The 26,856-nt window shown below is 45.5% G+C and overlaps 5 protein-coding genes across 7 annotated transcripts in view; 3 read left to right on the top strand and 2 right to left on the bottom strand.

Moving 5' to 3' along the window:
* LOC126561285 (protein C19orf12 homolog) overlaps positions 1–26,856 on the top strand; it is a 100,719-nt gene that overhangs the window by 34,122 nt on the left and 39,741 nt on the right. The window contains exon 1 of one of the 2 annotated variants that reach the window (XM_050217312.1): positions 13,861–13,866. The exons of the other annotated variant lie outside the window; for it this stretch is intronic. The gene's annotated coding sequence lies outside the window, so the exon portion shown is untranslated. Of the gene's footprint in view, positions 1–13,860; positions 13,867–26,856 lie in introns of those variants that run through there. 2 annotated transcript variants of the gene reach the window in all.
* LOC126562595 (putative vitellogenin receptor) lies at positions 1,614–9,206 on the top strand. The gene is made up of 4 exons (XM_050219183.1): positions 1,614–1,668; positions 1,743–1,928; positions 2,027–3,532; positions 5,434–9,206. The coding sequence occupies exons 1-4, from the start codon at positions 1,614–1,616 to the stop codon at positions 9,204–9,206; spliced, it is 5,520 nt and encodes a 1,839-aa protein (XP_050075140.1).
* LOC126563657 (activating signal cointegrator 1 complex subunit 2) lies at positions 9,648–13,096 on the bottom strand. Its single transcript, XM_050220305.1, has 5 exons — positions 13,043–13,096; positions 12,816–12,893; positions 12,580–12,737; positions 12,126–12,516; positions 9,648–11,125 (listed from the first exon to the last, which is right to left on the bottom strand). Exons 1-5 carry the CDS (start codon positions 13,094–13,096, stop codon positions 9,653–9,655), a joined length of 2,154 nt encoding a protein of 717 aa, XP_050076262.1. The 3' UTR covers positions 9,648–9,652.
* LOC126563646 (protein FAN-like) lies at positions 14,916–20,818 on the top strand. Its single transcript, XM_050220294.1, has 7 exons — positions 14,916–14,929; positions 15,012–15,456; positions 15,533–15,718; positions 17,244–18,574; positions 18,680–18,808; positions 19,560–20,023; positions 20,698–20,818. Exons 1-7 carry the CDS (start codon positions 14,916–14,918, stop codon positions 20,796–20,798), a joined length of 2,670 nt encoding a protein of 889 aa, XP_050076251.1. The 3' UTR covers positions 20,799–20,818.
* Positions 21,531–24,703, bottom strand: LOC126556333 (uncharacterized). 2 transcript variants are annotated; one of them, XM_050211589.1, is made up of 7 exons: positions 24,456–24,703; positions 24,184–24,345; positions 23,385–24,094; positions 22,809–23,321; positions 22,576–22,719; positions 21,840–22,004; positions 21,531–21,734 (listed from the first exon to the last, which is right to left on the bottom strand). In XM_050211589.1, the coding sequence occupies exons 1-7, from the start codon at positions 24,532–24,534 to the stop codon at positions 21,531–21,533; spliced, it is 1,977 nt and encodes a 658-aa protein (XP_050067546.1). In that variant the 5' UTR covers positions 24,535–24,703. The 2 variants fall into 2 exon arrangements, with proteins under 2 accessions (XP_050067546.1, XP_050067555.1); XM_050211598.1 differs by having other exon boundaries at positions 22,576–22,716.

Raw genomic sequence — 26,856 nt, 5'->3', positions numbered from 1 at the left:
AGTATGTGTTTTATTTACGTTTGTGTTTGTATGTGTTTTGTATTTTTTTCACAGATCACAGTCACAGGATCCTTAAAGAAAGTGACAACAATGTTGGGATTTTTTCTTTGCTCACGCTGTCTCCTGGTGGTCGGTTCACCTGTCAGTGGTCAATGTTTACTAATTGACTTATTTATTTATAATTGATTATGACGGTCCAATGCCGTATTGTCGTACTAATTGACTTCATACTGTCAAAATTTGAGAGCTTTATGGAGGAGGAGTACGGAGGACTGACTATCCAATTACGTAGTATGAGGCCGGGGCCAGAGACGACCGAAACAGACCGAAACGAAACATCAAAGTGTAACGCTTCGTAACGCTTATTTGACTGTTTCGCTGTTCTTGCGGGTTTGTTCTTGCGCTGTTCTTGCGGGAGAGTCCATTTTAGAAAATCCGAATATCAATCCAAAATCCCAGATGTAAACAAAATCCCCTAGCTGCTAGATAGGTTCCCACGCAGAATCGACTTAAATCAAATTACCAATTGAACGGATATCAATAAAATCGATAAAAACATGATTGATCAAAAACCCTTACGCAACAGGAAACAGGATAATTATGAGCACATACATTGTCGCGTGGGAAACAAATAATTATTTTAACCTTATTTTTATAACAAGAAATTTGTCAAAAAAAACCCAACAAAATTAAGGTATAAATAAAGCGAAATAGTGTTGGACGATCATTATCAATCGGACCGCCAAGACTAGAATATTCTATCTTCAAACCAATCGAGTTATTAGTTCATGAGCTTCGAGAGTTCCCCTACCCAAGATTAGGCCTCGAGTTCTCCAACAATCCTTTAAGGGAAATCTCTTCCAGATTTCCATGAACGCCTGGACGATCAAAGGCGATGCCGATTCGTAAGTTTCCACCTTGAATCGGAGTGACGTCAGAAGAACTGACCTTCCCAACTCGAACAATGTGACCACGCGTGCAGCCGATGCAGTCCGACAGTGCATGTGTGCGGGATCATACAACACTTTGCTAAGTCAGCAGATTCTTCAGCTCGGCAGCTTCCACGATTTACTGTATATTCGGAACACAGAACGAGTGGAATATACCGTGCACCAGTAAATTTTCATCCGGAACATCGAACGACTGGAACATTCGTACATCGGATACTTTTGGCGAAACGTGGTAGATGTATAGGAGTAAATACTATTTTTTTTAAATCCCTTGAGCTGAGATAAAATGTTGAGAATGTTAACAGCATGTACCTTCGGCGACAGTTAGAGTATGAATAACTACAGACAGGTGCTAGTATCCTTTGCCTAAGTATCCTAGGTATCCTAAGTGGATAATCGATCAATCCTGCAATATCGTGGCCATTTTGGATCAGAAAAATCACGACGGGTCTAGTGCCATGATTTACAACCACAGCAAACGAGCGGTTAGCTTAGTTTTGTTCCAGCAGTCTGTGCCTTCCGTCATTCGTTTTTCGTGGGGTCCTTTGTGAATTTTTTGTTTAATTTTGTGCAGTGTAGTGCTGTGTAGTGTAGTGTAAGCGTGGATTATTTTCTCACATCACATCTGCTAGCTGGCTGGCAGGCAAGCTAGATAAAGGATCAATGCAGCACAAAAACTATGTTAAGGTGTACCGATCGGTCGGTTTTTTTCGCACGAGTAAGTACCACGACAGCGGCACGTGTTTTGTGCGAACAAAATGGAGGCTTATGTCTTGAATCTATTGGCAACAGGTATGAAGATTTCAGTAGCGCTGATACTGCTTGCAGTACACGTAGACTACGCTCTACTAGCCAAGAGCCCAGCCAAGTCATGTGCTTCGCACGAATTTCAGTGCGAAAATGGGGCATGCATACCGGCTGCAGGGCATTGCAACGATAGCCAGGACTGTGCCGATGGAAGCGATGAATCTGGATGTGGTAAGTCACTGATACTACCTCTGTATGTGTGTGTTTGTGTTGGTTCACTTACCTTTTTGAGGCAACCGTGCATACCTTCCCTTCGTGTGTCACCACAGATTACTTCCTCTGCAAGGAACCGTTCTGGTATCGGTGCCGACACGAAACCACCTGCATCAGTGGGTCTAGCCGATGCGATAAGCAGAAGGACTGTCTGGAGGGTGACGATGAGGAAAACTGTGATAACTATGAAGTACCGCACAAGGCGCCCGTGTGCAGCAAAGCGGAGTTCACCTGCACGGATAAGGCATGCATCCCAGCCGATCTGGTGTGCGACGGTGTCCACCACTGTCTGGACGGGTCAGACGAAACTATCGGCTGTATCGACATCGCGGCCAAATGTAAGGGCTTCCTGTGTCGCAACAAGCACTGCCTGAAGTCTAGCAGCTGGGTGTGCGACGGCCAGGACGATTGTGGCGATGGGTCGGACGAGGAGCACTGTCTGCACGAGTGCACGCTGGAGCATGGGAAGTTCGAGTGCCACAACAACCACACCTGTATAGATGTGGCGCAGGTGTGTAACGGAGCGGATGACTGTGGTGATGGTAGTGACGAGAGTGCGAGCTGTAAATCGGATGCCTGCAAAAAACTTAAATGTGCTCCACAAACCTGCAAGGTAATGCCGGACGGCAAAGCGGTATGTTTGTGCGGTGTCGGCTTCAAGTTCGATGCCGCTACGGGCAAGTGTCAGGATGTGAACGAGTGCGCACGGTATGGGCTGTGCTCGCAGGGATGCATCAACACACCGGGCTCCTTCCGGTGTACGTGCATCGATCAGTTTACTCTTATGCGCGACGGACGTACGTGCGAACTCTCCACCGGCACCGAGGCGTTGATGCTATACACTACCCAGAAGTCCGTCGGCGCCATGTACCTGACGTCCATGCATCAGTACTACGTCGCGAAAGAGCTATCGCAAGTGATCGGCGTGTCGTACGACGGCATGCACGTCTACTGGACGGATATCTCGCACAAAACGGAATCGATCGAACGCTCGCTGGAGGATGGTAGCGATCGGCAGCTGTTGCTTACGGCGGGACTTATCTCGCCCGAGGACTTGGTGCTCGATTGGCTAACCGGGAACATCTACTTCAGCGACAGCGGCCAGATGCACATTGCCGTGTGCTCGAGCGACGGATACCACTGCAAAGCGATCATACAGGACCAGCTGCACAAACCGCGTGGACTGGCGCTTCTGCCCCAGAACGGTACCATCTTCTTCAGCGACTGGGGCAACAATGCCATGATCGGCCGGGCACGGATGGATGGCAGCGAGCAGACGGTCGTCGTCAATAGCGGTATTCATTGGCCAAACGGATTAACGCTAGACTGGCCCAACGAGCGATTGTACTGGATCGATGCGAAGCTGAAGCGCATCGAGAGCATGCACTTTGATGGCAGCGATCGTGTAGTGGTGTTGTCCGACGTACTGAAGCATCCATTTTCGGTAGCCGTGTTTAACGATCGTCTGTACTGGTCGGATTGGGACACAAAGAGCATTCAATCATGTGATAAATTTACCGGCAAGATGCGTCAAACGCTGGTGCGCGATCGTATGATCTTCGGTAAGTGATGATGATGAAGCTATCTTTAAGATATTTGATTGTTGTCTAGTTCCTAATTCTCGAGTGGGTGATTATCAATTTTTTACCATGGTTGGTAGTGCATGGTCTAGAAATACTACTTACTACCTACTATCTCTGTTAGAAACAGTCAGGCAGAGACAAGAGTACTTCCCGCACTCATACCACACCATGTCTACCTAATTAACTTAACGACCTACTTGGTCACAGGGAACGGTCCGGATTAGATTTGAAGCCCGGTCCTGTAGAAAGGCGCCGAGTCCTTTCAGCTGTTGCATCTCTTGGGAATTTGTTAAATTGCAGTACTCCCTCAAAAAATAGCGAGTTTGCACTAGCCGCGGACGTGACACTTGGAACTCTAGGCATAGGATTGCTGTAGTTATGAAAGTCTGTCCCTCTTTGTACACGCTCAGTCAGATAGTTTGGTAACAGTACTATTATTAATTTAAATTAGCTAAACATAAAATGGTTGAGCAAAAGTCTAAATGAGGAGCAATCAAAGATTTGTATAATACAAGTTTTCCTTTTAGGTTTAAGTAATTTCTAAGTCTACTTTTTTTCAATGTTCTTTATAAGATTATCAAAATGTGTTTTAAAAGTCAACTTGTGATTAATTGTCACTGCAAGATATTTTATATTATTTGTCTTTTCAATGATGCCTTGGTCAGTAATGATGTTTCTTGTTCAATTTGGAAATGAAAAACACCGAGCGTGTGCTCCATAGGATCGGATAAGATATCAGCATAGGATGTCCTTTGATTCCTACCTTTTAGGTAACATTTAAACCATTCAAGTTCTGTGGCTAGTATGCCATATGTTTAGATAGGTTTATCTAACAGTTCTCTCGAAATTGTCTCAAGGCTCTGTTAAGATCTAAGAAAACAGCTAGTGTCACTTGTTTCTGGTCCATCAGTAAATTACATTTTGCCAACACTAGATTCAGTACAGTCTCACAAGAATGGCCCTCCCGATAAGCTGACTGCTCAGGGATTCAAAGATGGTTTGTAGTTAAGTAATGTACTAGCTGTTCCTTCACAACCACCTATAAAATCTTTTATAAAATATTCAGCGTGTTTATGGGAAGGATTTATGATCAACTCTTTCCATTCTTCAGAAAATTTTCCCGTGGTTAGTGACATCTTTATTATATTTAACAGTTCTGTTCCGGTAACATCAAAGCAGTTTTTTTTTTTCAAATTATGACATATTCTCTTTAGTTGTCTAAGGTCGATGGTTAAAATGTAATTTTGTTCTAATTTCAATTGTGCTATTTCCTGGTGGCTCGGTTTCTGTTGGTATAGTATTATGTATTTCTTTTACACTGTTCAGCAATTTTTTTTACTTTTCGTGAGCTATAGCGTCTTGGAATTTACGTGTTGTTAGTAATATGACTGTTCTTCATTTTTAAATTTTAATAAAATAGTTTCGTGGTCTGCAATTTTGAGTTCTGGTTTGGCTAATGTTTCTAGTTGGTAAGCATTGCTGAAAACATGGTTAATTAGGGTACGACTGTGATTAGTGATCGTAGTAGCAGCTTTTACTTTTTTGTTAAAATTCACCAACTCCATCAATAATCTTATTCAGTCCTCACTACGGGAGGACGTTCCGGATGGGATTTGAACTTCAGTCCTGCCGTTTGAAGACCGGCGCGTTGTCGGCTACACCACCGGTCCCGGTTTCCCTCTAAGTATTGTTCTAATATAAGATTAAATGTAATAGATTGCTGTCCATATATTGCTGCTCCACCATTGTGGCGAGAATGAGACATACACGTTATTACTTTAAAACCTTGTAAATAGTGATGGTCAAAAGAATTATCTTCCACTATGTGAGTTTCTGTAATAAACACTAAGCTAGGTTTGATTCCTCTCCTTCTCTTCCAGATGTACACATCTATCACTCCAGCATTCAGCCGAAGGTTAGTCACGCCTGTGTAAACCACACCTGCTCACATCTGTGTCTGCTGACGTCCAATGCCACCTACGCCTGTGCCTGCCCACAAGGCATGGAGCTGCACCGGGATAAGCACAGCTGTGTGAATGTGGCCAAACGGCAGGACATCCTACTTGGCATCGGCCACTATCTAGTGACGCTCAAGCATCATCTGTTCGGGCGTCATGAAACTGGCAGAGGCGAACAGCTATTCCCGACCATTAGCAAGATGGCGTTCAACAGTCTCAACGGTGAGGTGTTCATCGCTGACAACGTGCAGCACGCGATCTTTACGCTGGAGCTGGCATCACTCCGCACCAGACGTATCGTATCGGACGGTATCGGAATGATCACAGCACTTGCTTTTGACTATCTAAGCAACACGCTGTATTGGGCGGATGCGAAATGGTCTACTATTGTGATATATAGCTTGCAGACTCAACATCGAGCGATCGTCCAGCACTACCTAGGCGATGATGCGCCCGTAGCGCTAGCACTGGTACCGGAAATTGGCAAAATGTTTATTGCGCTACGTTCGACCTCCGGTCACACGCACATTGACCGGCAGGACATGACGGGCCGTGGACCCCACGCACACGTCATTGAGGACAGACTAGGCAGCAACGGTACGATCAGCTTCGCGGTCGATCACGATCTGCGCGCTATCTTTTGGAGCGACATGGGCAAAAACCGAATCGAGATCACCAGCTACGAAGGCGACACTCGGCATCTGTTCCGCGAGTACCTGCGCCAGCCGGTGTCGGTGGCGATCGTTGGCAACGAGCTGTTCTGGACGTGCTACGGATCCCAGCGTCTGTACTGGTCGGACAAGCATAACGTCGGCACAACGAAGCGCATCAACATTCAACTGCCGCCCAACATGACGGTACCGGAGATGATACCGATCATTGCCACCCAGCCCACGAAACGGCACGACCATCCGTGTCTGAAGGGCAATGGCGGATGTTCGCATATTTGCGTGTCCGCCGGACTGTACGCGAGTGCCTGCGTATGTCCAACGGGCATGGTGTTCAATTCCTCGGTCAGCAAGGTGTGCATCAATGCCTCCGATTGCGAGTTTCGGTGCGAGTCGGGCGAGTGTCTGAAGATGAAGCAGCGCTGCAACGGACATGTCGACTGTAAGGACCAGTCGGACGAGCAGAACTGTGATCCTGGCGTGGCGCGTATCGCGGCCAGCTGCAGGTGGAACGAGTTCCGCTGCACTGACGGCAGCAAATGTATCCCGATGGAGCGACGATGCGACAAGCACCACGACTGTGCTGATCTCTCCGACGAGGCTAACTGTGCCGGCTACGATCGGTTCTCGAAATGCAGCAAGTTCCAGTTTACTTGCGCGAACGGATTCTGCATTGACGCGACCGGTCGGTGCGATGGTGTGTCGGACTGTGCGGATGGTTCGGACGAGCTGGGTTGCACGAAGTTGCCGCACAAACAGGAACAGACTATCACATGCTCAGAGGGCATGTTCCAGTGCAACAGCGGCCAGTGTATTCCGGCTGCCTGGGAGTGCGACGGTAGTCCAGACTGTAACGATGCGTCCGACGAGCATGAGACATGCCATCCGGCCACGCCCGAATGTCCCGCAGGATACTTTCGGTGTGCGCTCGGGTTTTGCATCAAACAGTCCGTGCTGTGCGATGGGAACGATGACTGCGGGGACGGTTCGGACGAAGAGAACTGCCCGAGCGACGGTGTGCGGGAAGGGCAGTGTCAGGCAGGGGACTACACCAACTCGACGGTGTTTCATTGCGGCAAGTCCAACACCTGTCTCGATGTTGCCGTTCGCTGTAACGGTACGGCCGAATGTCCTCACGGTGAGGACGAGGCAGGTTGTACGAATTGTGGCATCCGCGATTTCCAGTGCGACGACGGTCAATGCATTCGGCTGGAATGGCGCTGCGACAAGGACGTCGACTGTGATGACGGTTCGGACGAGCTCAACTGTACCAGCAGTAGTGGGCGAGCGACGGAAACCTTCCACTCGACTAATTGCGGCAAGGACACCTTCGAGTGTAAGGCGGGTGAATGCATCCAGATGTCTGCACTGTGCGACGGCAAGCGTGACTGCTCCAACGGTCACGATGAGGATGGCAACTGTCAATCGGCCTGCCTAGGTGGACTTGGACCGTGTGCCCAAATCTGCCAGAAATCGCCGACCGGTTCCATCTGCGATTGCTTGGACGGGTACGAGCTGGCCGGAGATAAGAAGAATTGCGTGGACCTGAACGAGTGTGACGCAAGGCAACCATGTGCACAGATTTGTACCAACGTCAAGGGCTCGTACCGCTGCTCCTGTCACGAAGGGTTCATGCTCCGGGCGGACAAGACATCCTGCAAAGCTATCGGAGCGCCCCAACACGTACTGTACACCACGGTCGACCAGGTGCGGAAACTCACCGTCAACCCGCCGCAAATCGAAACGCTACTGCAGGTAAGCGGCAGTCGAGTCACCACCATGGATATAAATATTCGCCAGCAGAAGCTCTACTTTGCCACTAAGGACAGTGCGGCGCTGTATGAGCTGAACCTGAAAACGAACACTACTCGGGTGCTGACGAGCGTCGGGACGCCGGACAAAGTGTCCGTCGACTGGATCGCATCGAACGTGTACTTCGTCGATGCAGAGGAACGGTCCATCAAGGTGTGCAGCTTCGAGCGGGAAGCCTGCGCCCGGGTCATCTCGTTTACGCAGCGTACCTTCGTCAAGGCACTTGCGCTAGACCCGCTCAACAAGTTCATGTTTTACTCGCTGCTGTACTCGTGGATCTTTCAGGTTCCTCATTCAATTATCTTCAAAGCCAAGCTCGACGGTACGCTCCAGGAAGTCGTCACCAAGCAATCGGCACTCGTTTCCGCAATCGCCGTGGATCCACAGAGTCAGTTACTTTACTACACCGAGCTTAGCGGTAAAACGCTTTGTCGCGTCAACTACTACGGCCAGCAGCAGACAGTGCTCGTCCGTGATCAACCACACGTGCTTAATCATCCGCTGCAGCTGAGCGTGTTTGAAAACCAGGCACTGATCGTGAATGAAGGCTCGGCTACGATAGGACAGTGCCAACTGTTTGCCGGCTACAAGTGCGATCGGTTTGATGTGAATGTGCCCCCGTCCAAACAGGTCCTGCTGGTTCAGGAGTCTCGGCAACCAATGGCCAACAATTGGTGCGACACCAAGTTGATCAATTGCACCCACCTGTGCATACCGGAAGATGCGAAGGGCAAATGCGTGTGCGAGAATGGGCTTGAAATACGTGAAGGCGACCGGTGTCCCAAGCCCCAGGATAAAAGCCGAGCGCTGACACCCTTCCGCGTAGCGTCGACGCACGCAGACCAGTCCCTCTCCGGCGCGAATGACGAACAAGAGTCTACGGGAAGCTTTCTCAGTTTTATGTCATACGCCGTGTTGATTGCGGCGATGTGTGGGATTGGATTTTATGTTTACTGGCAGCGTTACTACCGTTCCAGCAAGTTCGATGTTGGAATACAATTCAAGAACACCGAGCTGAGCACGGTCGACATTTCGGACGTCGAGTTGTCAAACGTCACCTTCCAGGGCAATCCGGCGATAGGCGACGGTAGTGATGGGGCTCCCAGCTGCCACGAAGATTTTGAGTACGACAGCTACACACAGAACAACACGATATCGGCCTCCGATGCCGTATATAACAATTGTGATGATATGCACAGCCGTTTGATAGTGTAATGACTGGCGCCAATAGCAACCAATAACGAGAGTTCGTTTTAGCCTTCCGAGAGCTTCGCGCCATGTGTTGAAGTGGGCTGCGAAAATTCATCGAGCAATAAATATAGTAAGCTTAGCTGATAAGACAATCGGTATAAATTTCTTGTGTAACGAAAACAACGAAAGAAAGTTGATAATGGTTTTTTTTAATTCTACTTTCCTGTCTCCTGAAGTCCTGGGAAATTCTTAAGTATGACTTGATTAAGTACCTTCTGTGTAGTATCAATATTTATTCATCATTCCTTTCAATGGACACAATTCAATTTAATTTACAAGTTACACAGAATTTTTATTGTACTTTTTTATACAATGCTTAAAAAAGCACAGTTGGCCAAAGATTTCTGATCCAAATTGCGATTACAATCCGAAACTATTTTCATCCATTACCTTAATCTTTGTCAGGAAGTCTAGGAAGGCATCATGCCACGATTCCGTTTATAGCTAGCCCCCTGCTTACGATTGTGATTACCACTCAACGCCTTATTCTCATTCTTGTGTCTTCGATTCAACAGTACCTTACTATCCTGCCCTTGGCCCTTCGGATTGCCTCGTACATCGGCTTCCCGCGGCCCGGAGGCCGCTGGTCCACCGTGTCTCCGAAGGTACTTGCTATTTAATTTCTCCTCGTACCGTTTGCGCGCCAGCTCAGGATTTTCGCAGAAAGCAAGTGATTGATTTTGATTCGCTTCTTGCTCCTCCTCGCTTTCGTTGTTCTCGCTATCGCTCTCGTTGGCCAGCTCCTGATCGGCGATAGCGTTCCGTGCATCCTTGGACAGTTTCACGTGGCGCGATTCGCTTTCCGTCATGGCTTCGAACGAATCGTCGTACTCGTCGTCATCTAAATCATTTTCCGCGACCAGATCAAACTGCCGGTAGATGTGACGCGCCTGCTGTATGTGGCTTTTGTCGTCCAACAGTGCGGTGAGTGTTTTGGGCTGGCCTGGCATACCCTTGCCCTTTTTGATGATACCTTTTACCTTGTCGTTTACCATTACGTCAAACTCATCACCATCGTAAATGTTTAACCGATCGATACCGGTGCGCAGATAGAACTCATCCAGCGGATCGGGTGGAATATGCGGCACATCGGTGCCTGACTGGTGCGCCGAACTGGAACTGTCCTGCTCGAGCAGTACGCTAACCGCTTCCTCAACGTTATCGTGCGTGCAGAGGACTTTGCGTATCTGTGCTGCCTCTAGATGTGGCAATAGTTCCTTGATGTACTGCACATTCTGTTCGATTTTTTGCTCCATCTCCGACTGTTCCGCAGTCACCACGCTCATCTCCTGATCAATTTCCTGCTCTGCGTTTGCACTCGAGTTGGTACGACTGCTCTCCGCCTGCGGTTCACTATCCTTCGCGTAAGCTTTCTGTATGAAGTCATACTTTACCTGATCGACCGATTTGTACCCTAGCTGCACGATTGCCAAATCGTCCTCGATATCGAACAGAGTTTTATAATCGTTAACGAAAACGTTGTTTGCCAGACACTCGGTAAGGATGCTGATAAACTTGTCCGCCGCTAGCAAACTATCGTCTGCACTCTCCATTATTTTCTCCAGCTGAACGCTCAATATTGACCGAAACGTTTCCAGCAGCTCCACACGCATATCGTTCAGATAGGTTAAATACTGCGAATGCTTGTTTACCTCCTGAATGTTACGGTACAGCACGATAAGCACATTGTCGTAAAAGTTGCTAATCGCAAACTCTACATTCAGTTCGGAACATATCTGACGCAGCGTGGCGGAGATTGCAACCAGCTGCACCAGCACGCTGCTACAATCCTGCGCGTACAATGTCAGATCGTTCAGCGTAGATTCGGACGCGTTCGCTTCCGATAGTTCCGATTCGCAGCGCGTTTGAATGATTGTGAATGCCTTTTTCGATGGGGAGAGAGAGAGAGAGAGAGAAAATTTCAATTTCAATTATTTGCTTTACGACTATAAAAAGTACTTAAAACTAACTAACCCTAATCTAAACTATAATGCTGCTCTACCTGGCCGAGGGAAAGGGTGGTAGACGAGAACGAAAGATTGATAAGGAGACAGTAACCTTCGTTTCAATGGCCAAAAATAGGAAAAAGATTTTTTATGGGGGATTGCATGTTGTCGGATAAGAAAGCTAATAACTTTTCATCTGCTCGTCGTATTTGCATGAACATATCAAGAAAGATGAAGCTATTCGTTGGCTACCTAATAAAAGCTAGTTGAGGATTTAAAAACAAAGAATGAATGATTAGGAAATATCTTAATTTTGTGCCACTTCTACCGGTACAGTCAATGTGACTGGTCATTTTTGTGGACGAATATCTCGATTTCAATATAATTGACTTTTTTTCATTTATTAAACTCTAATCATGTACTTTGTTTGCAACATAAAACAGGTTTACTCATCATTATAGTGTGAGGAATAGCTGCAGGAAAATTATTTATTCAAAAAAAACAATATACTGATAGAAAAGTTTGTAGCACTATCTATGTACGATATTATAATGCAATAAAAAAACCTTATTAGAAAGTTCCAACTTTTATAAACCTACTGTACATTTTTTAAATGATTTTGAGTGACAGGTACTATATGTAGTGCTACATATTTTTCTATTAGTCTATAGGATCATTTTCTGAAAAAGAAAAAAAAACAGTTTTCCTGCAGTTATTCCTCCTACTACATCGTTAAGCCAAGAAAAAAGTGATTACATAGATAAGAACGCAGCCAAGAGATAAGAGAGAGAGAGAGAGAGAGAGAGAGAGAGAGAGAGAGGGAGAGAGAGAGAGACAGGGGAGATGCCAAGTGGGGATAGTTTAATTAAGAGGAGCGGGCGAATAGAAAACTTTTTGGAACGAATTTTTCTTTTCACGAATGGAAACTCATACTCACACTCAACAGGTAGCTTAAACCCTGCCTTAGATCCTGAATGTACTTCGGCTGAAGCTTTAAGATGGTTTCAATTATGCGCGAAACGTGCTCCATATTATCACGGCTGTAGATCGATATCAAATCAAACAGCAGTGGTACGGTGATGATGAAATTTTTATACACAAGCTTGCCATAAAACTCTGGCTCCATCCAGCAGGTTTCGCTTTCCCGCAGGGTCGTTAGCCGCACAATTACTTTGAAGACGTACGCATGGGCAGCGGTGTAGAGTGGCAAGATATGGTCATTTTCCATCGCTCTCATTACCGGCACAAGGTAGAATGGTAAAGCATTCTGCATGAACGACAAAATACTTTCCAGCGTGGTGGTGTTGTAAACGATTGTAGACCAAAATCTACGAAAGCGTGATAAGATTTTAATACTTTAACGGTACGAATGACGACCGGGGGCTATTTACCTGTGATGTTCTAGATTTAACAGATGTTTCATATCCTTAATAAACCATTCCGTTTCATTTGCCCACTGGTCTAGCATGGCATTGCTTACGGGTTGTTCTCCGTTCACCAGAAAGGCAGTGTACTTCGTGAAGCATCGTCCATCTTTCCAGGTGGTATGCTGGAGGTATAGCCACAAGCATCAAATTGTAGTTGATTAGCTTAGTCAAAAAAGATTATTACCAAGCTGTATTCTTACCAGGGCGGCAATACTGCGCTGTACACCATTTTCTGAGTGTGTTATCTTGCGTGTGTTCAAGGGATTCCCGGCATCGTTCTGAAAGGGAGTTAGCGATTTAGTTAGCATTGTAAGGGAAACTTTTGATACATTCAGCAGGCTGTGGGATCAAATTGCATCATGGACAACTGCGCTATCAAACTTCCTAACACTTCTATCCTCTACACCCGAATAGCCATCCAACAAACCGCCGACGAAGGAGTGCCAGTGTTCTGAAACACTACACATCCAAAGACCCCCATATTCTGCTCCTAGACTCGATATCTGGAACCCCGGTAATCGCTTGCTACTGGATTCCGGGTCATTCCGGAACCAACGGAGAAATCTGACCGTCTGGCCAACAGAGAAAGGCATAACCAAAGTGCAACAACACCCAACAATAGCAACAATAACCACACGCTTCCGTCACATCATCCTACGCTTGAATCTACTTGGATTCGTGTATCCTTAGCTGATCATCGAGTTCGAGATGTCCGATAGTGTTGATAACAACACGTAGTTGGTAGAGTGCTTGAAGACCAACCATGAAATATCCAATAAGCTTAAACTAGCGAGTTAGAACGCAACATAACCACGCTAGCAAGAATCCGAAAGATGACACCGGCCACGAGCAGCCACGCCAAGCAAACAGACAGAAGATGACACCGGCCACGAGCAGCCACGCCAGCAAGCAGACAGAAGATGACACCGGCCACGCGCAAACACGCCACCGTGGGAACTGCATCGCGCACCTGACGATGCAGCAACTGGACACCGGCGCACGTGGAACTACATCGTGACCAACCGGCCCACCAGAAACTATAAGTAGGGACAGATCAGGGCAGTCGCAGATATAGTTTTTTCAGTTACAGTTACAGTCGATTAAACTTAGAATTAAGGAAGTCTAACTTTAGCGTTAGACTTGACGATAAATAAAAAATCTTTTTTTTAGCCATTCGGCTAGATAAATGATTTAACTAGCGTTAGCATGGTTGGGGCACGCTACATGGTGGATGAAATGAGCAGCGACAACGTTCGCGATATCAGTTGACGTTGACCGGATCCAATTGAGGTATGTTTGTTTAAAGTCGCCGGTAAGTAGAAGAGGATCAGCGGCGTTCATCAGGATAACAATATCACCTATGTATTCCGATAGATCATCCAACGTAGAATGGCAGGAACTCCCATAAGGTGGTATGTAAATAACTCCAATGATTCGCCAATAACTCGAACAGCTAAGGATACACGAATCCAAGTAGATTCAAGCGTAGCGAAATCGTAACTAAAAGAAGCAGTGCGAACAGGCCATCAGAACGAGGCCAAGATTAATCACGTTGAGGCGAAGATCGATCACTTCATAGGACGATACCGAATCCAGCCAACACCAACGATTCCTATCCCGCCTTCGCGTAGGTCATACACGCCTACAGTCTCAACAATACATCCGGTCTTCCACTCTTTTGAGCCCACTTTTTGTACACAGTAGAGAGACGAAAGTAGTCTCAGAGACTCAAACCCTCTACAAATAAAAGAAAAAAAAACACTTTGATACCAGCACTGCTACTTTACCGCATTCCTGTTCGCCATGGTTTCTGTTTTTTATATATCACAACTAGAGGAATATTTCAATTAAAATCGCTTTTATCAAATGTATGTGTCCAATATGCCTCCGTGTCTTCTGAAAGTGTGTTTCTTGTCAGCTGTTGTCTCAGCACAATGTGAATTTGCTGCGCAATGTTGTTTACATTGTTTGACATGAGTCGACAGTTATCTCTAAATCCGTTTGCAAAACCAGAAATACATGCAGTAAGTGAAATGTTTTGTAACATTATTATTAAAAAAGAAAAGTTTCCGAACGCATTAATAATTCCCTTAAAAAGTAAAATAAAATACAAATAATAATGTTGATGATTTACAAATGTAAGCAAACAGCAACTGTCAAACGATTGCTTAGATGCCGGATGACAGCTGATTGTTATTGTTATTCCGCTGCTAAACATTCAACACCGGATTTGGTTGCAGATAACCTTTCCTCTGCTATTTCCTGTGACTCTTGGCAAAGTGTTTCTCGATTCCGGAGGGATGGAAAAACAAAGGTACGTTAGGCCATTTGTCTCTGGTTAAAATACAAACCCATTCCACTTCCATGTTAATCACTCCGTTTCGGGCATTTTGCAGGTTCTCGCTGCTGTTGCTAGAACCGAGCGAAATCTACTTCGAAGACTTTTCGGTGGACATAGTGCGGGAGGAGATGGCCACGCATCTGGACACCGAGTTTCAGATGGGTGGTCGGCTGAAGATGTGCTCCAAGTCGCTGGTGTTCGAAGCGAAAGGCAGCACCAGCGTACCACTGCTAAAGATCATGTATAAAGACTGTACGGCAATCGAACGGCAGGAAGATCGGAGAAGTGATGTTACGGCTGCCGACTGCCAGCGGCTTGCGATACGTTGCCGGCAGTATATCGAAATGCTGGACGAGAACCGTATCCAGCCGTACCGATTTGTGCAGAAGGAGTGTACGTTTCTGTTTTACTTTCATTACGCTAAGCTGGACGAATGTCTGCAGCAAATATGTCAGCTGTACCGTGCCTCAACGTTACCTTCGTACGAACAGAATAGTATGGTAAGACAAGTAAAGGGTATATTTTGTCGACATTTGTTTTAAAAATATTCGCTCTTCGCTTTCGGGTGTCTTACAGATAGCTACGATAGTGTATTCGCGCCACAGCCGTGTAAGATTCAATCCCTATTGGTTGAACTATCTTTACGAAAGGACGATTGGTGAATTCCAGGTCGAGGAAATCAATCCGCTTATTGTGAATCCCGGTCGTTTGCTGGTCACAAACACGTTCATCTACTTGCAGTACTATAACAACATCAACACAGTATGTATTAATGATGAGAATAACTCACTCTTTCCTAAGAATTAATTCACTCTTATTCGCTCCGTACCTGAGATGTGATTATTTTCACATCTTTTTTGGGAGTCGTTATAACAAAGCAGAAGGCGGACCCTAACTCAAAACTAGCGTGCATCGAAGCTTGCCCATATATTTTTGTTCCCGAGCTCGGTTTTTTTACGCGTTATATTTTTATTTTTGTCTCGCGATTTTTTGGCACGTCCCACTATATTTTTAGTTTCTCCTACTGACTTTTGAATTCGTTGTGATACGATGGAAATTAGAGTGAATTTTTCGCATAAAAGTGAGCACTCTGAGGAACTCCGTGAAGTTGTAACTGGTTAGAATATAAAAATTAATCATGAAGTTAAAATAAACTAGTTTTTACATAATTTTGCTAAAGGCGCATGGTATAAAAATATAAAATTTAACCAGCTTTTTTTCCAATCGATTCGATGAAAATAATTGTTCACGGATGGTACCGATTAGTCCATGCTCTTTTAAAGAAGACGATACAACGTTGTGCAATTGAAATCATGCTAAAAATAATGTTTATTATTAGCTTTACTCTATCGATTTTACATGCATAACGCAACTTTCGTAAAATTATGTAAAAATTAATTTATTTTTTTAAACACAATTTATTTATTTATTAAACGCCCTGATTAATTATACTTATAAACAAGTTATATTTACAGCTTTACAGAGTTCCTCAGAGTGCTCATAGACTTTTATACGAGAAATACACTCTTAGCTCTAGCATACCAAAACGAAATAAAAAATCAGTAATGGAAACTAAAAATATATTGGGACATGCCAAAGAATTGTGGGATTAGACCAAATCTAATTACTGGTAAAAAAGAATCGGATGAAATCAAAAATATATAGGAACGAGTCAAAAAATGACCGAATATTCTTGATTAGAATCATAAAAGAGATTTAAAATTTCCTTGCGATTCAAATCTCAAAAGAGTTTAAACAGTCTTTGCGATTCGAGTGCCTCTGGCGACTATGTACTCCTTGGGAGTGATTTTGATAATAATTGATTCCCAAAAGAGTTTAACACTAGAATCATTTTGGCTAAACTGATAATTACTTATAAAGTAAAACGTATATTTTCATTACCTTAGAGGATTGTTTTTTGAATAAATATTTTTCCTACAGCTACTTCTTGTACTCCAATGACGAGTAAGGCTTTATTACGTTGGAAATAAAGCACCTGATGAATATTGAATAAATGATAAAAATCGGTAAGATAGTTCTCGAGCTATCCACCCTCAAAAATGATCAGCCATCTAGACTGGTACGGTCGAATCCTTATCTTGGTTGTTCTAGTGCTAAACGCTCGAATTCCAAAAGAGTTGTAAAAACTTTTTGAGAGGAATTTATTTAAATCATTCATTAGAATGATTTAAATTAAAATTAGAAATTTAAAAAATATATAACGGGGTCCATCTCGGTACGAGTACCAAAAACATCTACTTCTCAAAAACATGATTCCCCTTTGCAGAATCCAGTACTCAAAGTTGGTATAAAGCATATAACCGGTCTCTCCAAACATCGCTACCTATTGCGCCAAATTGGGCTAAAGATCCGATGGAACGAAAAGCAATCGACCGATACAACAGAACAGTGCCTTTATCTAGTGTTTCGCAATCAAACGGATCGTGACGAATGCTGGAGAAACATTAGCGACCAACCAGACTATGCCGCCCCGGAACAAAGCCCCGAAAGCATGACCTTAAAATGGCAAAACGGGCTCGTCACAAACTACGACTATTTGCTTTACCTCAACAGTCTCGCCGACCGTTCGTTTCAGGACTTAACACAGTATCCGGTGTTTCCCTGGATACTAACCGATTACACGTCGGACGAGCTTCATCTGAACGATCCGACCGTCTACCGTGACCTTAGCAAACCGGTCGGTGCCCTAAATCCGGACCGTTTGGCCCGGCTGCGGACACGGTTCGATGAGGCAGATGAGCCAAAGTTTCTGTACGGTTCGCACTATTCAACGCCCGGTTTCGTGCTGTACTATCTGGTTCGCAAACACCCGGAACTGATGCTTTGCCTGCAGAACGGCAAATTTGACCATCCGGATCGTATGTTTAACAGCGTGGCGGACGCATTCCACAACTGTCTGCACAATATGTCCGACTTTAAAGAGTTGATACCGGAATTTTACGACACCACCCAGCAGGGCGACTTTCTGCTGAACGGGCTGAAGATAGACTTTGGAGCACGGTTCGACGGGACGCCGGTTGGCAATGTGGCGCTACCACCTTGGGCACTGAACTCACCGGAACGGTTCGTCCGTTTGCTGCGGGAAGCACTCGAATCGGATCACGTGTCGGCCCGATTACATCACTGGATTGATCTTATCTTCGGCTACAAACAGCAGGGTAAAGCTGCGCTCGACGCGGACAATGTGTTTTATCATCTGTGCTACGAAGGTTCGGTCGATTTGGGTTCCATCAATGATCTAGCCGCACGGCACGCAATCGAGGTGCAAATATCCGAATTTGGCCAAATACCGAAGCAATTGTTTCGTACCGCGCACGTGTCGAAGCTGCTAGCAATACCGCCATCGGTCTGGACGAGCACCCAGATGGTGCTGCGCAAGGAGGCCGAATATCACTCGCACAAGGACATCATCACGGCCGCTGCAGTGGATCGGGCGGCTGGGAACATCTTCACCACCAGCAAGGACGGCACGATGACGTGCTACAGTACGAGCGAGAAGCGAAAAATTCGCAGCGTACAGCTGAGCGATCTGCCCATCAGCTCGGTACAAATTGCGGACGACCGGTCGATCATCATGGGCGGCTGGGACGATACGATGTACGTACGGTTTAGCGATTCAATTTCCCTTCTTTTTTCTTTTCTTTTAATGCAATTTTTCGTTTTCGGTATCCGCCTGGGGGGTTTTTTCTTTCTACTTTGTAGTTTAATATATAATTTTGACTTCGGCAAGATTACAAGCACCATACGGGCGCACGATGACGCCGTTTCTTGCATTTCCTACGTGCCGTCTTATGGATTGCTTGTGTCCGGCAGCTGGGACTGCAGCTTGAAGTAAGTTTTCTTTTGCTGACTGCAGTTTTTCCATCTTAGCTTGGTTCTCATCGCCTCCTTACCCATTGTACTTTGCATGATTTTTTTTTCGTACTGAATAAGCTGACCAGATGGAGTTGATGAAAAAACGGGATGTATAGTTAACAAAAAAAACGGGAATTGTGGTATTTTTAGGGAACATAAGAATTAGAAACTTTTCGCAGCAAACAATGATTGTTTGAAATATATTTACATAGTACTTCTCGTATTTAATATTGAAATTTTGTCTAACTACTACATTGCTTTCATCATTTCGACCTTAAGACGTGACTTATCTTTTGTCCACCAACTATTTATTGTTTATTTGGTTCGTGCTGCTGCATAGTTCGCGTCGGAAAGTTTGGTTAGCAATTTTGCAAAGAGACGTTAGCACGAAAACTCTAGGAATGCCGCACACCGTGGAGAGCAAAAACGGCTTCTTTGGCCGCGAGTTATCGGTGCTCCACTGCAAATACATCTTGATCGCAGCTAATTGAACTTTGATGACCTCTACATGCCTATTGTGAAACTAAAACGGAATATTCAAAATAGAAAACAAAAATTTCCAGGAAATACTTCGGAATAAACCACAGATTTATCTGGAGTAAACTCCGGAAATCCTCTGAGACGAATTAATCCTCTAGTCTGGTCAGCCTAGTACAATAGCGCGTGTTGGTGATCTTTTTTTTTTATCTTTTTCAAACCGAAAATAATACGTACGTCTCGTTTGCAGGATTTGGAACAATTATAGCAACGATTCGGTGATCGGGTACCACGTGCTGGACGAAAAGATCGTTTCCATCGACACGTATGCCGGCTCTCGGTACATTCACGTAGCTGTCGGGTTGCAAAACGGTGAGCTACTGCTGTACAAGCTCGATTCCCGAACGCTCAACAAACCGACCTCGTACACCCGGGACAATCACACGCTGCTGCAAACGCATCGCGGTGCGGTGTGTGAGGTTAAGTTTAACGATAAAGGTACGCTGGTTGCGTCTTGCGGCGAGGATCGGGCCATATACGTAACGGATGCTGACAGTAGCATGACCATCTGCCGGAAGGAGCTGAACGAGATTGTTCGGTGTTTGTGCTGGACGCCGGACGGAAAGTATTTGCTAATGGGCGACCGGACCGGGCTGCTGCACGTTTGGAACATGCTGCAGGGTGTGTTGGAGTGTGAAGTGAACATCCATAGTGGTAGGTTGGCTCGTACAATGACCGCCAATAATATAAGACCACTTTTATGTTCGGCTTTTCATAAAGATGATTTCGATTCTTCAAATCGGTATAACTTTATCAAATTTTGGTACAATGATCATCATGTACTTAACTATCTACAGCCTTTTTGTTTTTGTGCAAAAGTTCATAAATGGTTGTGTAAAAAACCTCAAATATGCTTTTCAACTTTAAAAAATCTACCTTTTTTATTAGCACACTTAACCGATCTTAGAGTTGAGTTGAAGGTCAAGGCTGTAAAACATAGTTTTAATTTTAAAATAGGCGAACGGTCTTATTTAATGGTCTTATATGAATTAGCCATATTTTCATCAGAATCGAAAAAAGTGACTAGTAATAGATGTCATGTTTCATGCAATGACAGGAGCATGTTCCTAATATGTTCAACTAAATTTTACAAAAAAAACTTATTTGATTTGATGCAAATTCGCTTCACAATCTCTTGTTTACCTGTTGTGCAGTAGTTGTTGGTCTTATTTTATTGGCGGTTTTATTGACTGTATATGGGATATTGAGTGGATTTCGATTTTGAAAAGCGATCGTCAATTTGTATGGGACGATGAGTTTGTAGTCGATCTGAAAATCGAAATCCTGCGCGATTCGGGTATGTTACATTTTCATTTTGTTCTTTCCAGCATCCGTGTATCGTGTCGTGTGCATCGATGAGAAACGTATAATAAGTTGTGGTAAGGATGACAATAATTATTGCATCAAGCTGTGGGCGGTTGCAACGTAACAAATATGTGATACTTATACTCGTAAGATGATACGATATTTTGTACATGCGGTCGGCAAATGGCTGCTGCCTTCTTCTTCTATAACGATATTGTTTGCACCATTCGTAACTTCAAATTCGGAAGCCCATCATCAAGTCACAAGCAATGCAGTAATCTGCGGGCCTCAACAAAACACCTATCGTGGTTGTACAGGGTGCCAAAAGAGAAGAAAAAGCATCAAACCATTCCCATCCATTTCATACACATACTTTACACACTTGAGTTAGTTTTTTTCTCAATTATCTACAAGTTAATAAAATAGAAAAAAAAAAACATCTAAACAGGACACACAGCAATAGTTTAGCTTATTACCATTTTAATAAATACCATGCAAACTTTGTTTTCCGACGGAGAAAAGTAAAAATACCGATCGTTTGACAAGTTACATCAATAATTGGATTGAATTGTTAAAGAATTGTGATAAAATAGGCTTGCTAGGAGGCCTTTTCCAATATTTTCCAATTTGTTTTTTTTTGTTTCTTTGCTTCTTTCTCTCCTCCCTCTCTCTCTCTTTCTTGCTTTGTTTTTTGTTTGTTCTCTTTGTACGCTTCACTTTGTAATGGAGCGTGTTGCAAATTCAAAAACCAATTCACCTTCCCATCCTGGCCGGCACCACCGATTGCGATTAGGCAAAAGTTTTGTTCGCGTGAGGCGATGGCGCCCGTGCCCAACATGGGATTGGGGGATTAAAATCAGGAATCCACCAGAACGTGCCAGCGGGTAATCAGCTCGGACCGCGAGCTCGAATCGCGCATCTCGTTCCAGTGTATCATTTCCTCCGGTCCGCTTGAGTTAAGCCCCATGCTAAACCAGCCGACCATCTCGTTTCGCTTCATGTTGCGTTTGGCGTACACGGACACGATGAGCGTTACGTCGTTCAGCTGAAACATTGCCACCTGGAAAAAATAAAACAACGTGATCATTTTTTGGAGGCGTAACTTGAACGCTTTTTAGTTTGTCTAGTGATTGGGTCAAGAACTGGCCCGAGGCAGGTACGTTACCTGAAATATGAACGTTTCCTTAAACAGTGGATTCGATTGGCCGCGCCGGGTGGAGGTCTTGGCGCGAGCAATCTCCTGGCCCATGCTGCTCACCAGACATAGTTTGACGTACGTGTCGGGGACTTTGGGCAGGGAATGGTTTCTAAAATGGCTTCCTTTCACAATCTGAAAATGGAAAAAGTATCGTCGTTGATTGGAAATTGAAAACTGTAAATTTGGTTGGCTGGTTGCATGCCCTAACTTAACTGGAGACTTTGGTTTTGCAGGTGTAACAGGTAGTTAGAGATAAGTCTTAGTCCTAGCCACGATAAAAGGAATATTTTGGCCAACTTCAATTTGTTTACTCAACTTAATTGCCTTCGAGAGCAAAGCAATGTTTAACCATTTTTTAAATATAGTTTGTCATGAGCCTCAAAATAAGTCTCTGTTTCAGCGAGTACTTCTTTATTGGACCTCAATTTATTTCCACTCACCATTCTTCGCTGCGGACACTTTTAAACTCACAAAACAAATACTTCATGTTTCTAGGTGAATGTGCACAGTCCGCTTAGGACTTATCAAATCATTCGAATTGTCAAGGCTAGCCAAAACTGACAAAAAATTTAATTCATTTTTTGTGTCGTAATCTATCAGGACTACGAAATTAGCTACCCACTTGTAAGGAGATGTTTACGCACTTGTCTGTATTGGGCGTAAATGAACACTTCTTCGCCACTTTTCAAAATTGTTCACTTACCTCCACTGTCAGACGCCCAGTAATTCCATTGTACCCTAATCCAAGCAGCAGCTCCGGCACGCCACCATGTTGCATGGAAGTGGTCGATCCTGCACTATCCGATCTGGCAATACTCAGTAAATCGCTCGTGGAAGCTGTGTCCTGCTGAAAGATGTACCAAGAGAAAAAGAGAAACATTAGTGATCTAACACTTCTTTCAAATCCGTCCGACAATAGAACCAATGTTAACGTACCGAGCTTGATGTGCGCGATTCCAGCGGGAGCCACAAGTTCGTCTCCAGCTCCAGATCGATGTTGGCAAAGCTGACAATCGTTTCCCCGATCAAGCGCTCGCGGCGCATCCGTTCGCACCCGTACACCCGGATGCGTAAACCCATCGAATTGACCTCTTCCGGGTTGACACGATGTAGCAAGAAGCTCTCCATAAACTGGGGATTCTCGCCGGAGCGGATTTTAGTTTTGTGCTTTTGGCGCTTGGCCGGCAACATTAGCAGACGGACCTGCGTGTGCGTTAGCTGACCCTTATCCCCGCGAGAGGAGATACCACGGGCCTGCAGTACATGTACGGTCATTTTGCGCATCGGCGCATCGTACAGTAGCGATATCTCGAGCGTCCCGTTTGAGCCGGTAGTCGTCGTGGTAGGGCCACCGTCAAACCCACCCGCGGTGACCGCATCGCCATCGGATTTCAGTGACTTAAGATCACTGGTATCGTACAGTGGCTCGTGCGAAAACACTAAAATACACTGAGCAGAAAGTAGAGGCAAATCGTTAAGCTAAGAGCGTTTGCTAGCCAGGATTCTACTTACATCATTGTTAAGACTAAGAACATCGTCCAGGCTGTCTTGCTGTGTTAGCGATGCCTGTTCAAACCCGACCACGGCCGTGGTAGCCGTCGGTGCACCCTCCTCCACGTACGGTTTGCATTTCAAATTGGTTCGTTCGACGCTAGCCGACGTCGGTGGTATATCCGTGTCGAAGCAGATACCCACGCTACCGCCATCGGTACGATTGTTCGTTGCCAGTTTGGTCGGTTTTTTTCGCGTTGCCAAATCACGCTCGTCACACTCCTTTGTCAGCTCGGCCGGCAGCAGTGGTTCGCCCTTAAGCTTCAAATCCATCGAACCGGTGAGGCAGCCTTCCAGCGAAGAGTTACCACCGTTGGCCGTTGCTAACCGATCGTTGCTGACGTGCGCATCCAACGATAGGCGCGTGCCGCTGTAGTCTACGTTCACTTCGTTCGAGCTACCCGAGCTACAGTCGTTGCTGGAATGGGGCATCCCTATCTTGCCACCTTCGGCCATTGCGAGCGGATCGCGCGACGTGTGGGCGTGCTTGCAACCGGACAGAATTTTGTTAAAGCTGTTAAAGTGTAGCCCATGGTCGAGTGTGCTTTCGTTCGCATGGTAGCAGGAGATGCTGTTGCTGTAGCTGTCGCCGCAAGGTTCGAGCTTTAATCGGCGCAACGTATCGTCCTCGGAGTCGGAGCTATTGTTCCCATCGTACGCGAAACGATTTCCTGCAAAACACATTGGGATATTTGGCAGGTGAGATCGCCAACTTCCCTCCCACCTCCTCCCAGCAGTTCTGAGCATTCTCTCTACTTACGAATGCGGTGGAACGTTTTCTCCGATATCAGATGCTCATCAAATGGAAGAAACGGTGGGGCCGCTCCGAAGCATCGTATCTTATTGACGTACAGGAACAACACCAAGATCAGAGCGACAAATCCCAATGCTAAGCCAAATAATGTGGTAAGTTCCATGTGCGCTGCAGAGGTGGCAGTGTCAGATAAAGAAAGAACGGGAACCCAATGTAAGTAAGCAGCGCCCAGGATACAAACAGTACACTAACACGCTGAAGGCGGCCGGCAAGCATACCTTGCAGCCTATCCGCAATATTCATCCCGCTCATGTCCGTCAGTTGGTTGTCGCCGCCACCTTCCATAAATTGCACCATTGTTGTAGGGGTGAACCGTCTCCGATTGCCTTAGGTCATTCCGCAGTAAGCACCGTCCGGAGGTGTTTGGCCGCAACGGGCCAACGAAGGTTCCGGGTCGTGTGGGATAAACTGTGCTTGACGTTGATTGTAAGCGTTCGCAGTAGATGAGTGATTGCCGTTGCCATTTACTCACTGAAGAAGCAAAAACAAAAAAAATCGACAGGACACAACAAGGGATACAGTGCTTGACAGAGGATGTAAATCTTTAATGACATCCCCATCGGTGGTAGCGCATTATCCGTACAGATTGGGATTTTCTTTACGTAACAGCTTGCTCGCCATGGAGTGCCAGCTTTTTACCTACCACAAACACTGAAGATTTTTGTTTGCTCCAGACGAACGACCCACTGTTTACAGTGCGCTTGGGAGTAGCACGTACATTTTCGCTGCTTCCTTTTACTCGCTAGCACAGAAACCATACACACAGGATATTCGCATTTTCTTGCGAATGTTGATGCATTACTGAAGTGCGGCTGCGCATTTTGCACCCCTTGTTTGCGTTTCTGACGTATCCTGTGCGACAGCCAGCAGCAGGAATGTTTATGGCACAATAACCTTTCAGGTTTCCAGCGGCACGAAAAGCACAGGACACTGCCACTATAAATATGGTTTGTGTGAACTGCGCTTACGCAGGATTGCTCTCGCTCTTTCGAGATGCTTCTCCGGTGGTTTGCTGTCCTTACGGGTGAACAAAGCTCGCACGCCCGGTGGTTCATCCGCGTAAACTTTTGCAGGTTCATCCGGAGGTAAAGTTCATCGTACAGGGCGAAAGCTTTTTGAAAGGGTGAGCTTTGCGGTTTAAAAAAAAGCCGTTACTAACTGATGTCGTTACAAAACGGAAGGAATAGTCAAAGGAAAGTAATTTGCGAAGGCAGGGTAAGGTTCCGTGGACTTCTTTGGTTGGTAAAGCAATTTAAATGAATGACGAATCGCTGAGCTCTCTTCGAATGAACCCCTTGCTTTAAGGAACCTCGTCTAAGGAGCCTGATGAAGGAATTCTCTTCTCAAGGAGCCTCAGAGGTGGATCTTCCTATAAACGGACTGAGCGGCCGCGTGTGGCCCCCACCTAGAAAGGGACACTGAGCTGAAGCTTGAAACGAAGTGGTAGTAGTAAATACTAGTCCGAATTCTGCTTGGCTTAGACGGCAGTCTAGGGCCTCGAGAGCTGCCTCGTATGAGGTTCGAGTTGAGGCCCGATGAAGGAAAGTAAGCAGCCTCCCGCGGTCACATGTCTGTACAGGATATCAAAGACACCCCCCCCCTCCCCTCCTCGCCCCTCTTAACATTGTGAATTAAATTGATTTTGGTAGTGATGGGTCCCGATACAAATTCCATCGTCAGACTGCTTGATTCGCCACTGAAGCCCGCGAAATTGAAGGGCTAAACCCGCTTCTGAGGAGCCTTGTATATAGGATTTGGCCAAGGAATCCCATCCAAAGAATTTTGTTCAAAAAGCCTCACCGTGCCTTGTTAAAGGAGCCATTTCGATGGAACTTCGTCCAAAAAATGTTGTCCAAGAAGAGTCCACAAGGAGCTTCGTAATTTATCCACATCGTGTAAGAAGTTACGTCAAAGGAGTCTTCTGCCTAGAATTTTCGGTAATTAAAATTAAGCAGCCTAGTATATAGGGTTTTCGTCGAAGGAATTCCATTCAAAGAGCCTCTTGCAAAAAGGCTCACCCAGGGAGCCTCGTCTCTGGGGCCAATTTGATGGATCTTCGTGAAAGCAGACTCATTTCAGGAACATCGTCCAATTGGCATCATTCATCAGCATCGTCCAAGAAGCTATGCCAACAAAGCCTCACCCAAGAAACCTAGGATTCTTTGTTACTAAACTCCTCCGATTGTACAAAAACGAAAAACCCATGCTTTTCTTCAAGCGTTAGCCCCCCCACCCCCTCTCCAAACTCCCTCCCTTAAAACAAGCTTTTCACATTACATATGATCCTCCATGCTCAAACGAAGGCTTCGGCCAAGTGTCCATTTTTAGGGGTGTCGTAATCTCTTTCCATCATAGCATCACCTCTCTTTATAGATAATCCATCCTTCAGCCGAACTTTACCTGTCAGACCATGCTTTTGTTAAATGACAGGCGACACAAGCTGAACGGCCGTCCTTATACAACAAAAGGCAGTCCGAAACTTATCGAACCATTATAGGACTTTACACTGGAAATGAACAGTGATCACCCTGATTGTCCATTTTTTTTATGGGCATAATACTTCACTACTGGCTGGCTACTGGTGGCTTGATGAAAAAAAGCACGCATTAACAGCATACG

This window comes from Anopheles maculipalpis, chromosome X, assembly GCF_943734695.1.
Source record: "Anopheles maculipalpis chromosome X, idAnoMacuDA_375_x, whole genome shotgun sequence".
Taxonomy (NCBI): Eukaryota; Metazoa; Arthropoda; class Insecta; order Diptera; family Culicidae; genus Anopheles; species Anopheles maculipalpis.
This window is presented reverse-complemented; position numbering and strand designations above follow the sequence as displayed.

What these genes read in the sequence shown, in the direction of transcription:
- LOC126562595 (XM_050219183.1), top strand. Translation starts at nt 1,614, where the DNA reads ATGCAGCACAAAAACTATGTTAAGGTGTACCGATCGGTCGGTTTTTTT. An exon ending in AAGCGATGAATCTGGATGTG is followed by an intron (nt 1,929 to 2,026) that starts GTAAGTCACTGA and finishes GTGTCACCACAG; the next exon opens with ATTACTTCCTCTGCAAGGAA. An exon ending in GCGCGATCGTATGATCTTCG is followed by an intron (nt 3,533 to 5,433) that starts GTAAGTGATGAT and finishes CTTCTCTTCCAG; the next exon opens with ATGTACACATCTATCACTCC.
- LOC126563657 (XM_050220305.1), bottom strand. Translation starts at nt 13,096, where the DNA reads ATGGGGGTCTTTGGATGTGTAGTGTTTCAGAACACTGGCACTCCTTCG. An exon ending in CTGGCACTCCTTCGTCGGCG is followed by an intron (nt 12,894 to 13,042) that starts GTTTGTTGGATG and finishes ACTCCCTTTCAG; the next exon opens with AACGATGCCGGGAATCCCTT. An exon ending in TTAAATCTAGAACATCACAG is followed by an intron (nt 12,517 to 12,579) that starts GTAAATAGCCCC and finishes ACGCTTTCGTAG; the next exon opens with ATTTTGGTCTACAATCGTTT.
- LOC126563646 (XM_050220294.1), top strand. An exon ending in ACTATAACAACATCAACACA is followed by an intron (nt 15,719 to 17,243) that starts GTATGTATTAAT and finishes TCCCCTTTGCAG; the next exon opens with AATCCAGTACTCAAAGTTGG. An exon ending in GGCGGCTGGGACGATACGAT is followed by an intron (nt 18,575 to 18,679) that starts GTACGTACGGTT and finishes TCTACTTTGTAG; the next exon opens with TTTAATATATAATTTTGACT.
- LOC126556333 (XM_050211589.1), bottom strand. Translation starts at nt 24,534, where the DNA reads ATGGTGCAATTTATGGAAGGTGGCGGCGACAACCAACTGACGGACATG. An exon ending in TATTGCGGATAGGCTGCAAG is followed by an intron (nt 24,346 to 24,455) that starts GTATGCTTGCCG and finishes CCACCTCTGCAG; the next exon opens with CGCACATGGAACTTACCACA. An exon ending in CTGGGCGTCTGACAGTGGAG is followed by an intron (nt 22,005 to 22,575) that starts GTAAGTGAACAA and finishes TTCCATTTTCAG; the next exon opens with ATTGTGAAAGGAAGCCATTT.